Source organism: Phalacrocorax aristotelis, chromosome 5 (genome assembly GCF_949628215.1).
Source record: "Phalacrocorax aristotelis chromosome 5, bGulAri2.1, whole genome shotgun sequence".
NCBI classification, from domain to species: Eukaryota; Metazoa; Chordata; class Aves; order Suliformes; family Phalacrocoracidae; genus Phalacrocorax; species Phalacrocorax aristotelis.
In genome coordinates, this window is record NC_134280.1 from 2,820,141 (window position 1) to 2,835,609 (window position 15,469).

General features: G+C 46.8%; 1 protein-coding gene across 5 annotated transcripts in view; it reads right to left on the reverse strand.

The window, feature by feature from the left end:
- Positions 1–10,566: 10,566 nt before the first annotated feature.
- Positions 10,567–15,469, reverse strand: part of LYPD6 (LY6/PLAUR domain containing 6) — a 68,770-nt gene continuing 63,867 nt past the window's right edge. For all 5 annotated transcript variants that reach the window (XM_075092786.1, XM_075092785.1, XM_075092784.1 and 2 more), the window contains 2 exons: positions 13,251–13,381; positions 10,567–12,031 (listed from right to left, as the gene is read on the reverse strand). In XM_075092786.1, coding sequence (XP_074948887.1) covers positions 11,828–12,031; positions 13,251–13,381 — 335 coding nt within the window. In that variant the 3' untranslated portion in view covers positions 10,567–11,827. The remainder of the gene's footprint in view (positions 12,032–13,250; positions 13,382–15,469) is intronic.

Here is a 15,469-nt window from a genome sequence, read left to right on the forward strand (position 1 = left end):
TTATTATAGCTTGGCCTCCAAAGCTTTCCTGGCTCTTGACAAAGCCTTGCTGAGCAGATCCTGAGCACAAACACTGCCGGTACTCTTGAGCTTGCCAGCTCCTGTTGAAGCCAAGGCATCCTCCTGGTACCACAGAGCTTTGGTTAGTTATTAACTCAGGCTAACACTGGGACTGTAATGCAAAATAATGGAGCGGTGAATTATTTCCTAAGGAAGAGGAGGCAGAATGTAATAGTGCTGCTGCTCCAGGCCTGGCCTGTGTGTCCTGACAGGCGGGGGGAACCCTCACTAGCAGATACTCACGTGGTGGCTGTATTGCTTTAGCACTTCATTGTATGTCATTGTTCTAATTGGATGCAATTCTGTGGGGTTTGGGGTTTTTTTTTTAGCTTGAAAAAGCATCGGATGGGAAGGTACTGCTTATAGCTAGGTGTGCTGTGAAAGGGGACGTGATGGTTGGGCCAGAGAGGTAACCTCTGTGCAATTACTGTCAGGAACGAGCACTAAGGTTAGTCCGAATTTCCAGCAGAGGAAACTAATTACAGATAAGATACTAATATAGAGTAGAATTCCTGCAGTTTATTTGAAATGATTACGTTTCCTCTAGAAGTATAACTTCAGCAGGGCTAACTAATTTTAATTGCAATTAGAGTGGTGAAGTACCGAAGTTTTGACCCTGCTATGAAATCCCTTGGCCAAAGAACTTCCATCAGCAATCAAGACCTCGGCTACACCTGAGCACTAACTCCTGCCACTGATATGTCCTAGTCTGTTGTTTTGGTTTGGGTTTTTTAAAACTTCTGGGGGCAGCTGCTCAGCTGTTTTAAATTATTTCACTGAAAGCAGCAGACCTGCTCTAATTTCCACTAAATAAAGGTACAGCTTGCCATACTCCAGTGCATCCCGGAGGGTTAAGCATTGCCGTGTGTGCTTTCTGTTTGTTGTTCCAAGCAGGTCAGTTGGAGCCTTTTGTGCTCTTAAGTTTTCGTGCAGGCTGACACTTGCATAGGGGAACTTTTCCCTAAATCTGGAAGTTGTCCAGGAGCTACATGCCCATATGCACACACGCACCCGAGGCTAGCAGCAGCTGCTTGATGACAACAATGGCATCTTGTATCAGCTGCAAGAATAAGTTATGTGTTGGCTTTTTCATAGGATCCTGCTCTGTTATAATTCTCTTTGTTTCCAGGGGAATAACAGCATCTGACAGCCGCCTTTGTCAGGAGCAGATCTTCGCCAGGGGATGCATGCAGCGTTGATGATATGTACTTGTTAGGTCTGTTTTAGAGCTGTAAAGTTTATTTTTGTTGTGTGAGGGTTTTCTGTGCCCTGTTAAAGTGCAGGGTTGAACCTTTGGGTGTGTACACCAACATGTGGCTGCATCGCTTGCTCATGATCGCATCCTAAACGGTACTCAAACACAAAAACTCTTAAAGTAGCAAATTCTAGCAGCAGCACAGCAAAGCTGGATTTGCTGCAAGACACCAAGCCAACCCCATTTTCTGGTTAAATAGAATCCCCCACCCTGTTACCTGCTGGTTACGGGGAGGGAGGCTTTCAGCAGGTGTGTAATCGGGGCTCAATGCCCTGCAGCTGGTTCCCCCCCACCCCAGCCCTGCCCTGCCCGTCCTCCTGCAGCACAGCCCCGCAGTAAGGCCTCTTTTGCTGAGCTAATCCTGTCCCTTTCTGAGAGCATTTGGTCGGTGTTTTATTGCCTTGATGTGGGTAAGTCGTGTCTGTGAGATGTTCTTGGTCTTTCAGCTCTGAATACTGTGAAAATAATTTAAATTGCTGTATGAGTACTTGGGGCAGTGAAGACCCTGTAAGTGTCCTACAGGCTTTGGAGGGGCTTTATCTGGGCTTGTGCTGGCCTGGGGGGAGGACGGGGCTCGGGAGAAGGGCTGCCCAGGATGGTTGCATGGATTCCTGCAGACAGCTGCAAGCCTCCCGCTCTCCCTCTGAGCGGCAGTTTGAGGAAGGAGACCCAAGCCTGACATCTGATGCAGTCTTTGCTGAGAAGCTGATGTGGTGACAGGAGAAAAAGCCTCAAGACATTCAGTGAGCTCAAGTGTTGCTAAAATACTTGGGTGGTTTTGTACCAGCTGGGGTTTCCCAAGGGCTGACTTTGCTGCAGAGACCACGTGGCTGCTGCGCAGCCTCAGAGCCACACCACAGTGGTGTCTTAGCTCAGGAGAACCTCAGGTTGAAAAATCTTGAACCAATTAATTTACTAATTTGAGCAGAACTTAAACAGTGGAGTGGAGCTGCTGAGCTCAAGATAAATGTGGTTATTTAGGTATTTTCCAGGACTGCTTTGTTTACTTGCAGGAGTTAGATATATTTCTCTTTTCATTTTGTCCTGTGATCTTTGCTCCCTCTAAGGGGGAGTGTTGTGTGGCAAGCGAGTTTTAAATCCAAAAGTACATAAAATTTCAAGAATATTGAAAAATAGAGGTTGGTGATAAATAAGATGAGAAGCCCTAGAAGCGCAGGAACAAAGCGTATTTGTGTAGAGGTATGGAAAAGAAAATGAATGTGTGAGGGGAGAGGGCAGGGTCATTGCTGATTTGGTACTTTGGAGTCTGGGAGAGAGAGATCAGAAAAGTTTGGGATTTGGAGACAAAAGCGTAGACAATAACGTGAGTAATTCTTACAGGCAGGATTCAGAGTAGGAACCAAAGGAAACCCAGGTATTTAACTCCGTCCTGTTATTTATGAAAGTCATCCAGAGCATCTTATGACTTTCAGCTCAGGGGATTTCCCTACTAGCTGACATCCTCTTGGTCGTGCCCAGAGTTGGGTGATGGAACCCCCCGGTTCCTGCCCCTCCTCCTCCTGATGCTCCTCTAATCCCCACCATCAACACAAAACGTGACCATGTCCTTCCCAAAACCGCACAGCAGAGTACTGCTTGTGCAGGCGGGACTCTCTTCCAGCATCTTGTCCCTTCCCAAGGGGACGTGTCCCATTTAGTGACCCAAATATTCCACAGGAACAGGGACACGTGCAGGGCTGGCCCACCGGCGCGTGGGGTTTGAGCTTTGCAGCCCTCCAAGGCTCTTCCAGCTCATCTCCTTGAAGCCGTGAGAGCCACACAGCTCCTGTTGCTTTTGCCAGGTTGGGGGTTTTTTTCTTTCTTTCTTTGGGCTTTTTTGTTTGGTTTCTTTTTTTGCTTTTTAGTTTTTTTGTGTTTGTTTTTTTTTTTTTTTTTAACTAAATCCTCAATGATCACAAGCTATGCGGTTGGTTGCCCTGTTTGGAAAACCATTTAGTAGGTACTACAGCGTGGACCGTAGCCTTTCCCTACAGGCTGTGCGCGTTCAGCAAAGGTCCGTGACCAACTCCTCCTCCATCGCATGCCCTGTCCCCATTTTTCTGAAGAGATGTCTATCCATAGACGCATGGCATATGCTGTATATAAATGAGTGGTACTTATAAATGGATGGATAGTAGCGTGCCTGCCAGGCTCATGCACAAGTTGAGGTTTTACATGTATCCACAGAGTCAGAGACTGCAAATCTGTCTTTGAACACAGGAATCTTTTATAAAGGAGGGGTTTTCACAAACATTTTCACAAACAAACCTAATAGCTCAGGTTAACTGGCATGCCACATGGGCTATTGTAGAATATCTCCTCCCTCTGCCAGCCTTTTGTCATTGTTTGGGTTTTCTGCTGGGTTTGATGCTGGAGAATTGCTGCAGGCTCACAGATTATCTGGCGATGGAGGGGGGCTTGGGAGGCTGTGAGGGTCCAACCCCTGCTCCCTGCCAGGCTGGCTTGGAAATCTGGGAGTCTGAAAAGACACTGAAATGTCAATGAGCAAACTGGCAATAAAATTAACCCTCTCCATCCCTGCTCCTGCCTACCCACCGAAAAGAAATTGTTTCCTAAAAACCTGTGAAAGCGTCCCAATGAAAATTCAGCTGAAAAATCATTGACCAGCCTTATTGTTCCCAAATGTCTAGGGTAATGAATGAGGTTATCTGCTGCACACTAACGTCCGCAGTGAGGATAAGAAATAGCTGGGGTTTTTTTCCTCTTGACAAGTATCCTGCTGTCATTCATTGAGGAAAGAAACTGTGGTCTTACCTGGACTAAAGCCAAAGGCTGGTGGTGGAGCTTTGAGCCCGGCACCCAAACCTGAAACCCACATAAAAGCCGGGACTAAGTTGAGATCTGACTGTGGCTTTTATTTCCCACGGGCTGCTGCGGTGCCTTTAAAATAGTAGCCCTCCACCTTGGCAATGGCAATCCTTGCTTTAATTTTTTTTCCGTAAGGCTCAGGCTGCTGTTTCAGGAGCTGCACAAACACAAAGGTCTCATCGGTGCGGAGTCTGACAGGGGAAGCCTAACAGGATTTATGAGACTGAAATTTCATGCAGCTGGGTGTTATGCTTCACTGAGAAAGTAATCTCTACCGCTAAAACTGCTGCATCTGGCAGATTGGAAAAGCTTTAAGAAAAGCAAATATAGTCTGAGGGCTGGACTTTGGGGAAGGGTTTGGCTCTAAAAGAGACACAGAGCTATCCCATAGTGACTAAATGATGACTGCTAGAAAACATTGGGAAATTAGCTAGTTGGAGTAGCTAATTTTGAGCTGATGTTGAGTTGGAGAAAACTCAACATTTTGGCTAGTGGGATGTTTTCAGGTGACAACTGATCATTTTACTGGTTGTGAAAAAGCCATGTATGGGCACATGTTGCACCCTGCCTTGTGCTTAGGTTGGTAAGACATCAGTTGGGTGTGAGCGGTGAGAAATACCCGTCCCGGGTGGTCAGCTACAGGGTCAGCAGGACCAACCCTGCCTTTTTCTGGTCCCCGTGACACCTGCCATGGGCTTTAGGTGCAGCTTTTTATTTGGCTGTCCAGGTAGATCACTGCATGGCACACAACTTCGCAGCAGGAGGGTTACTTACATTTTTAAAGGAAAAACCTGAGCCAATTACCCCCTTAAAATAATTACCTACTTAAAATACTCTCCTTCTGGCACCCAGCAGCAGAAAGGACTTGGCTGGCAGCCCCTTGCCACCAAACCAAATCAATGCTTTTTGTGTAGGTGGGTGGGGTTATTAATTTCTAACACACGTGAACTGACAAGTTGAAGTTCAGCCTGTCTTCAGTAGAGCTTGATAGGAACACCTATAGCATAACCAAAACCTATTTGAATTTTATATTGGAGACTAGTGGAGTGCTGGCCCTTTCAGATTGCTCCTCTCACTGTATGAAAACTTACTTTGGGAGGGGTTTGGGTGTTTTTTCTTTTTCCACAGCTTGGTACACTTCCTTTTTTTTCCCCCCAGTTTCGTCAGCCCTATGTTGGATTTGTTTGCATTTATTGTAGGTAGACTCCATCATGTTGAAGATATCCTGCAATTTTTAGTCTAAGACTTTTAGGTCTGAGTACTGGATAATGAAATGTGTACATGTAACATGTCTAAAATCTGATGACATCTTAAAACATATAAGTTCAGATATATTGGAAATGCTTTTAAATATGTAATGTCAATGCTAAAGGATTGAAGTTGTTATATCAGTGTGGGAGGTGGGTGGCTGATGGGTGGCTAAGGAGGAATCTGAGAGGACTTTGGGATTAATATCAAGGGGAATCCCACCCAGCGATGAGCAAAGGGAAATTGATACAAGAACCAATCAAATGATGAAAATAATGGTGGAAAAAGAAAATGCCTTCACTGCAAGAGCGGTCAGGCCCTGGCACAGGCTGCCCAGAGAGGGGGGGAGTCACCATCTCTGGGGGAGTTCAAAAAACATGTAGATGTGGCACTTGGGGACATGGTTTGGGAGGCCTGGGGGTGTTGGGTTGGGGGTTGGCCTTGATGATCCTAGAGGTCCTTTCCAACCTTAATGATTCTATGTAATGGGGTTGGCGTTGTAAACCATGTATGAGCAAGATGCAGCAAAAACTGGAAGCTCATTTTGACATGAATCTGGAATTGTAATGCTGGGGGATGTACAAGGGCTGTGACTCAGGTGGTTGGTTCTCATCTTGGCTTTTTTTTAATTCTGAATTGATGCCACCTTGGGCATTGCACCTTTAGATCATGAGACTTAACTTACGCTTGCCATTTATTCCCTAATATACATATTTTAAGTGTGTTTTCCATTTCCTTTCCCAGTAGCTACATGGTATGTGTGGTGATACAAGTCACCAGACTCAGAGTTCAACTTGTTGGCAGTCTCTTGGTGGAAGGAGCAAGTCGTGATGCAGCCTTGATGGGGCATATATGGGAACCTCCAGGCGTTAGTGAGACTCTTGGGGCATAACCTTTGCTGGTGGCTTGAGCCTCTTTAGGGGGTTAAAAATGCTCTCGAGAGCTTTGCCCTGCCAGTTAGTCCAAACTGTTTTTTGTGGGACTTTGGCTGGCATTGGAGAAGAGGTTCTGGGTCTCAAAGTGTTAGGAATTGCAGCTGCTGCAAACGGGAGGTTCAGCATCGCTTTGGCTGTTTCGGTGTTGGGTGGACTTTGCATAAACCGAGTTGCTGAAAGCGATGCTGGGCTCCCTGATGATTGGGCCAGGAAAGCGGGTGAAGGCTCTGTCTGGTGGTGGTTAAGGGGAGGAAAAGAGCTACACAATCAAGAAGAATTGTCTTTACTGACAATTAAATCAACTACTTTACAGAAATGAAAGCAAAGCGTTTGTTAATTAACATCTGCCTTCAGCTCACCGTGCTGTAATGCAGAAAATCAGTAATTCAAGCAACGCGCTAGAGAAGCGCTGCAAGGCTGCGTACCCCGGGCGTTTCCCTGTCCCTGTCCCTGAGCAGGGCCTGGTGTTTCCTCAGGCAGCTCTTGAAACGGGATAACCAACTCTCTTCCCTCAAGGCGTGCTTGTAAGCAAAAGCTGCACCAAATGCTGAACCGTCAGACAGAAACGAGTTTTAGGACTGAGGGAAATGCAGGAGCTGTAAGGCAATGTACTGTAGTTAACTGTGCTACTGCAAGTTGGATTTATTCAACTTAAAAGATGTGGGAATTGGGGCAGTGCAGCAATGCTGTGGGCTGCCACCAGCTGCCCTTGCCTGTGTCCAGCTGCTGACAGGTGAAGCCGCCAGTGCTGGCAGCAAATCCTGCATCTGGGACCGGGCCCTACGGCACCAGGGGCTCCGAGAGCGCCCTTTGGGTGCCTTTTCTTACGAAGTGTTGCTGTGGGGGTTGAGCAATACCATTATTCTCCATCTGAAAAAGAAAATAATATCCTACTGAGAAGTTCGCACAACTCTTTTGCAAACTGTTCATGACCATCCCATTTAAGGGACCATCAGATTTTTTTTTTTCATTACTAAGAGAGAACTGTTGACATCTTGACGCTAACTCCCCCCTTAAAGGCTCCTCCTGATGCTTTAGGCACGTAGCATTAATTGCACAGCGTACTCGCCAGTCAACACTGTTTGTTGTTATTATACACTTGCAAACGTTGGTTTATTAACTTTTTTGCCTTTGCTGTGTCTTCACTTTCTGCAGCCAGGAGAGCCTCGGTTCAGCCTTTCCCACTGCTGAAGCGGTCGCTGAGCTGGAAGGCCTTTATATGAACTCGGGTAAAACAAGTACATTCACTTCTGTACGCATAGCATGAGGGAATATCCCACGCTACAGCGATGTACTTCTACAGCTTTAACTTAGGTATCTCTCTCTATAATTCTTTTTTGTTTTTTTTAAATATTGAGTCTTACCTTCTTCACGTTATCCATAAATAACTTTGTCCAAAACCTTTCGTTAGCTACACGACATTGTTTACATCCAAGTAAGTGTTGCTTTCAGGAGAGGAAATTAGAAATAACTGCATGAAAACCTCCAGAATGTGCTGGGACTAAATTAGAGTGGCAGCACAGTTACGGAAAACATAAAGCTTTCCCAGAGCAGGTGAGGGAAAGGAAGATCCAGGGGTCACAAACTAAACAGGAACCTCCGCAGACATTTTATTAAATGCCCAAGACAAAACAATTTGTAACAAATAACTATGGGAGCGCAGTAGGAGGAAACCATGGGGAAGGTTCATTAGCGACAGGGGGAGTTAAAACAAAATGCTCTAAACACAGGGGTTTGGGTTGTTTAGTTTTTTTGTTTGTGTTTTTTTGCTAGCAGGACATCAGGGAAAGGCAAAGGGGACAGGGGAGCAGCAGCAGTGTCCCAGAACAGGAGGTGGCACCACACCAAAGAGCAGGGCTGCTGATAGCAATTGTACATCGTTATCAGACACCTCACACATCATCTGAATATTTAAAGCATTTATTTATACAAATGTACAGCATTTACAATAGTTAAAAAATTAGATTATATTTAAAAGGAATATCACATATATAAATACGGTGCAGCTTAGCATTTATGTGCTTTTAAAAAAAACCCCAACAACTCCAGGGGCAGACAGGGCACGGTGACCTGCTGGTACAGGGAGGATCCTGCGTGGGTCCCCCGCTTGCTCTCAGCCACCTTAACTTGCTCTTTATGCTCAATGTCCATAATCCTTGTACCGCAGCGGAGGTAGCAGCCCAGTTGGACAGTGCTCAGGTCCCTTTTGAAGGCCGCAACTGTGGCACAGCAGTGGGGGAGAGGGACCAGCGCAGCACAGGAACCAGCACTTCGTCCATCTACAGCAACATCACGGTCACAGCAAAGCTGGTGATGGGCTTCGGAGTGGCTCCTGCTCTGGTATTTGCAAAGCACTGGTCTTGGCATAACTGCGTGGCTGGCAACGGGATATTCTAGGTGGGCTATAGTATTTATTTCCAAGCTACTTTTACTAGGCACATCCACAATTAACAAGTTTAACCATCTGCCTTAGCATGCAATGAATCAGCCCCTGAAGTACCACTTTTTCCCCCACTGACTGCAAAGGGAGTAGAAGTAACTGGCTCGGTTCAATATCTCTACAACACCCATAACTAAATTTGATCAGTGGCATGCCAGTCTTTGTGGGTAGAGATCACTCCCAGGCACCCCAAAAAAAGTCTCTGGTCTGCCTGAGGTGTACCTACACACAGTACGAAGATCCTGTGTGTCAGTGCACACGACGAGCCAGCTAGCGCGGGAGCCCGTGCCGTCTCACTGCAGGCACCGCACCTTTCATGTGGTGGGAGCGGTCCCAAAAGGCCAACATCTTACAAAGAAATCCGGCCCTCCCACGCAGTTATACGTATCTAGCTCAGAGTTAGCGTACCACAGGTTAGGCTCGGTGAGTTCTGTTAAATAACAATGAAACTGCAAAATATATGGAAAATAGGGGGGGGATGACACAAAGTAGCCAGAAGACACAGCCAGAAACCTGACTGCAAGCTGTTGACCAAGGCAGTCAGCTCAGGTCAGGAGGTAATGTCTGCTCCTTGCTGTTGGCTAGGTATCTTAGTGCCTGACTCCTAAATGCCTGTGTTTAGCAAGGCCCAAAATGAAAATATAAATCCTTAAAGCATCCAGCTCAGCTGCCGCCACCCGAGATGGCAGGGAGCTCCCCCACAAGGTGCTCCTGCTGGCCACGTGCAACAGGGCCTGAGCCTCCAGCCCACCGCAATTGAACAGATAAGCGAGATGTTCCCGCGTATTCCCAGATTCCCATGCTTCCACCTGCTGGCGTTCCGGCACACATTCTCGAAGCCCATGTCCTGGATCTGGCCCTGCGCCTACACAACAGCGCTGCCGAAATGCTCGGCCAATGTTTAACCCCTGCCCCAGGAGAGCAGCTGAAGTGCTTCACGCTCCCTTTTTTTTTTTTTTTTGCAGGATAATAATAATAAATATTTAAGTTGCCATCAGAGAAGTCATAAAACCCTCCACCTCATTCTCCCCCAGCACCTACAGAGAAAGCTCCTGTGAGTCAGCACTGGGCTTCCTCTGCTCGAGAAAGCTTGCAGAGGAGGGCAACAGGCTTTATAAAGACTGCAGGGTGGATTTTTCTCAGGACCTCCAGAGACACATCCACCTTGCATAAAACCGCAGGTTGCAACTACCCTCTTACCACTAGCGATCTGCGAGCAAGTCACAGGACATCAAAATGCAAGGTTTGTCTGTGAGGTCAGCTAGCCTGGCCTCAAAAAAAAAGTTAGTTTTATATAAAAAGTTAGAAAAAGGAAAGACCCAGTGATCAAAATTCAGTTTTCACACTGAAGTATATATACATTTTTAAAAAAAAGTCACTCAGCAAAACACACTGAGGCGTCCAGCGTGCTTTTCTTCCCCAGAGCAGTCACCTGAAACTAAATCAGGAGTGCTGCTCTCAGTTCTCATCCTCCTTTGCCGCCAATAAAACTCCCCCAGTCAAGTGGAGTTCACTCCAAAGGCCACAAAACCCAAGACCGCTCCTTGCGTGCTCAGAGCTGCAGTTTTCCAGCTATTAATGGTATCCAACACAGATGCTGCTAGATGAGGGCTTGCTGGTACCTTCCACGAGCCCTCTCAAAGCACTGGAGGGGTTTACAGAGCCTTTGGCTTCCAGCATTGGCTTCCTTCCTCTGCCTTTCGCTGTGTAACTCACCAAAAAGAGCACCTCAGAGCATAAGCATACCCTAACTTGATAAAGCCCAAGTTGCCTTGGGGCACAACTAGCCAAAAATTAACTCATAAAAGAACAATTTATTACTATAGTGTGTTTTTTTAAAAAACAAACAAAAAATTAATTATAAAGTTTGGTTTAACTTTAAAACAAGTCCATGGACACCCTGATTTTATTATTGACCCTGCAAAACAAAGCTAATTCTTTTTCAACAGTGATGCAAAATAATTTTTATATATATTTATGATAATTTATATATTTACCCACTTGCAAAACAACTATTTTCCTTGGCAATATCAGTATTAAGAATCTTTTAAACACTTTAGACCCTACTCAACATAGAAAAATAAATATTGCATACATGATATCCGAGCAAACCAAGCAACACAAGTCACCAAAATACAGCTGCAGCTAGTATTAGTCCATACTCTGTCATGGGAGTGCAGTAAATAAAATAACAGAAGCTATTCAGGATCATCGCTTTCTCACGCTGTAGGACTGGGTGCCAAAATACGACCACAGGTAAAGCCCCCAAAACCTGGCTCGGTAGGCACCAGCACCTCCACCTGGGCACCCACTAGCTCGCCATCCGCCTCCCTCCTCTCGAGAGGGTCAAGGAGCACACACCCACCTCCCCCCCCCCGATTATGCTTCAACAACAGGGTTGTTAGAGTTTTTCTGGTTGGGTTTATAAACCAAAGTGATTTTTCTGTGCATCCCACCGTGCGGTGTTACGGGGGGGGTGGCTCGTCATGCCGCTGCTGGACAGCCTCGGAGGAAGCATCCGTGTGTGGCGCTGGCCTGAGCCAATCTGCTGCTGCTCCCTTGACCTCATCCCTTCCAGCTACTGCTGCCGTGCTACAAACTCCTGCCCTCTCCGAGAGGAGCAGGAGGCCTGGGGAGACTGCAAAGGCATACTGACTATATGTATGATGTTATTCACCGTTTGGTCTCAAAACAGGTTAAAGAGACACAGGCATTAGTGCTCTGACAAATTATAATGAAGTTTTAAATGAGTAAGTGATGATACTAGCAGCTGGCAGTGACACCATAGTTCTAAATAACATTTCTTCATGGAGAAAGGACACTAAGAAGACCATAGGCATCGGTCCCAGCCATGGACTCTGGGAACATTTTTGCATAAGTTTCTTCAGAAAACAGTAGAGAACCGTGATGGTTTTACTCCCTTCAAATGCACCTGCATCCCAGGCTCACTAGCTCATCGTTAACAAGAAATCAGGAGGAAAATCAGTCTTGCAAAGGCAACTCCAAAGCGCAGGCTCTGTGGGGAGAGGTGGCCCGTTGGCGCAGATGCTCTCGCCCCGCTCAGCTGTCCGGGCCCGCCCCGCGTGGCATCGCCACCCAGTGCTGTGACATCAACCCCAGCCAGAGACACGCCGTTGTCAGCAGGACGGGCTGTGAAAGTCGCTGTGTTTTGTTGAGGGGGGAGAGGGTTGTAAATACGGCATCTGTTGTGTTCCTTGGTAGTGGCAAGTTGCAGATGCTTCCTTCGCAGCAGGAGGTGCAGATCTGAAAGAAACGAGGCTATAACTTGGTTATTTGAAAAATACCCCTGCCACTGAATAAAGATATAGGGGAAATAATATGATATATGCAAAAAAGCACTGGGCTAGTCTGATGGGTTTTTTTTCCCTTTTTTCCCCTGCTTCTTTCCTCCTCCCCCTTTATTTTTTAACTCCATTTACTCGGAGGACAATTTCACCCGTACAGGAACAGTACGTTGGCTGGTGCAAGGAAGACCCATCCATTTTCATAGAATCATAGAATCGTTAAGGTTGGAAAAGACCTCTAGGATCATCAAGGCCAACCCCCAACCCAACACCCCCAGGCCTCCTAAATCATGTCCCCAAGTGCCACGTCTGCACGTCTTTTAAATACCTCCAGGAGTGGTGAAGAGGAGCTTTGGCTCCTCTGGCATTTTGGAGAGGTTATTGCCTTTTCTACCCCAAATAAGTAAACTGAGGAAAACCAGTGCTGTTTGGCTAAAGCAGAGCTCACAAGCCAGAAATCAAAAAAGCCCCAAATCAGTATTTATTCATACGGGGGGGGGGTTTGTTGCCTATCACCTAATACTCGGGCACTGGCGTGACGGAGTGCGTCAGCCCGTAAGGACTAGCTGCCGCCTCAGGGCTAGGAAGGGCCGGTTGCGGTACCCTGCCAGGGCACAGGGGTTTAGAGCCACAAGACTAACGCACCCGAGGCCAGGCGAGCATAAAATGACGTGCAAAACAGAGATTCAGCGTGTCTGGCAGCTCGGAAAGGTCTTTAATTTTAACCTGTTGGAGAAGTTCAAACAGGTCAACTGTTGACCTTCAGAAAAATCTTTAATAAGTAACTGATTGAGTCACATATAAAGCAGCTGCTCGGAAGGTTTCGGGGCTTTCCCCTACCCGTTTCAGGAAGAAAACGAAGAGAGGGTCGGCGAGCATCCGCCGCAGAGCAGAGGGCACCAAACACGGTGCAGGACTGCTGGCAAAGCACTCCTCGGCCACAAGGGAGTGGTTTGCTCCCCCGAGCTGCTGACAGGACATTTAAACAGATTATTCTTTTCTTCTGGGAGAGGTTATTCCTTTGTTTCTGTGACAAATGGAAACGAGCTGCAGCTCATTAAGAAAAATTTCATTTCTGACAGTGCTGATTTACCCACTGAAGCAGTCAGACTTCTGGTGGAGGCCACAAGGATTCTGCCCAGTTTTCCTATGAGAAAAAGGCAATTTTTATCCTATACCTTGTATTCTTCATGCTTTACATAGGTGCATCCCGTAGACAGGCAGTCCTCTAACGGTACACAGCGTTTGGTGACAGATACACTTTCTCCAGTGACTTTCATCATGTGTTGGCTAAAGCAGTATCTTGTACCTACGAAGACATACAAATGTGTTTGCTGGTCAAATTCAAGTTTCCTCTACAAAGAGGAAGAAATAGGAAATAAATCTTGGATTTTTTTCCAAATCTTGGGATTTAAAAAAAGAAAAAGAAGAGTTTTGATGTATTTATTGCAATACGTAGATGTCTCTTAATACTCTGGTGCAAACCTGGTTTCAAAGCACTCTGGAACACGGAGATCTGTTTCCAGTGTTACAGCTAACGAAACATACAGTGGCTAGTCAAGCTACGAAGGGAGCTTCAGATAAAGACCCCAAATCTTGCACTCTGTTAGTTTTATAGGAATTGTCTTGTCGTAAACAATACCTGTTTATGTCCGAAGCCAACTTTCATTTGTATAGGTTTAATTTTTTCCCATTACACACTGGAGTTGCCTTTCCCTACATCCTCAGAGCTCATGCAAGCTGTCCTCACCGCTCACACTCTGATCCCGGCTGTCCCAGGGCTCCTGCGTAGCCCACCCCGCTCTGTCCCTCAGTTTCATCATCCATCAAAGCCAAAACACCGACAGAACAGGTGGGAGGATTTCCGTATTTCTCAAGTTTGCCAGTCTTTGGAAGAGGCACCGCGAAATGGACTGTGCCCAGTATTCCCATCACACCTTCTGCACGCTTCTCCTGCGCGCGCCCCCGTTCCCAAGGGAGACCCTCCTCCTCCTCGAGCAGTTCCTCTGGTGACACTTGTAAGGCGCACAGAAAATTCAAAGCAGGATGACTGACAAATGCTGTGGTTATCCTCAGGCATAGAGGAATTTGGGTTTATTTCATGCTTTAGTCATCAGAGGGAAGCTGAAGGTGCTGTTCCACTTCCTAGCACTCCAAGATGAAAACACCGGATTTTCAACACAGGAAACATGCCATTATATATTTCTTCCCTAAATTATACCTTGTTTCTTATTAATCAACCTTATTATTAATAACATTGTTGCTTTCACGGGGGGGGGAAAGGGGTGTAATTAATATAAAGTGAACATTCCTGTTCAGCCCCCATGTCCGATGGGGAAAGCCCTGCATACTTCTCGTGTTTCAGATTTCAGCAAGAGCCGAGCGAGATTGCCAGCAAAGCACGTTAGTCATTAGGCAATAAAACCCCTCAGACATCTGTCGTATCTTTGACCTGCTCTTAACTCAAGTGCAACATCCGCAGCAAAGAGACTTAACTTATCCCCCGAGGCTGGAGGTGCTCCGTGTGCTGTCTTCCTTCAAACTGGCCAGGGCTGCAGCACGCGTCCTCCAGGCTCTCCTGCGCGAGGGGGCGACGCTCTCAGTTTCACCCCAAGGGGAGCACTCTCTGCACGACGGCTTCGAGCTTCTCCCGGGACCTTGCCTGGAAGGGCCATTCCCCAGCAAATCTGGGCGTGCGTCCCTGGAGCTTTATTTCTCCTGCAATGGCTCTGTCTGTGCAGCGGAGCTCGCCCTTGACAGGTCCCAGATGGAACAAATAAAACTTCTAGCACCCCATAACTCTTGCAGGGCTGTTTTGTCCTTTCTTCCAAGTGTGTTTGTAGAAAATATTGCGCAATCCTCTTAGAGACATGTATTTTCCCCTGCACAGAGGGACCAAGTATGCTGTCTTCACAGCCATCGCTGATGGCTATCACCTCCTGCAAGGCAGGGCTGCAGCTACCGAGTAAGTCCACAATAAGCAACAAAATCCACTCGCTCAAATTAATATTAACTTTTGCACTGCATTCTGGTCTGCCTCTCTTCCGAGAGCAGGCTAAAGATAATGAGGGCAGGCGCTATGAAAAGGTTCGGGCCAGAGAGCACTGGGAGAGCCCAGAGCGACGCACAGGTGGGGAACGTCACCACGTCTAACCCACAAGGACCGCTCTGCAGACAGGGAGCCGCCAGCCAGAGGGGTAGAGGAGGAGCTCCAAGCTGAGCCCATGAAGAACACATGCCCAACACTATAAAAAAGTTACCAAAAGTATCAGAGAAATCTAGAGTGATTCAAATAAGACATTAAGGCATGAAAGTTGATGCTTATAAGTACGGTGGTGCCCAAGCCAGGCAGCTGTACGGCCACAGGGCAAGGGTGAGTCTTGGTGGTATCGTGTCG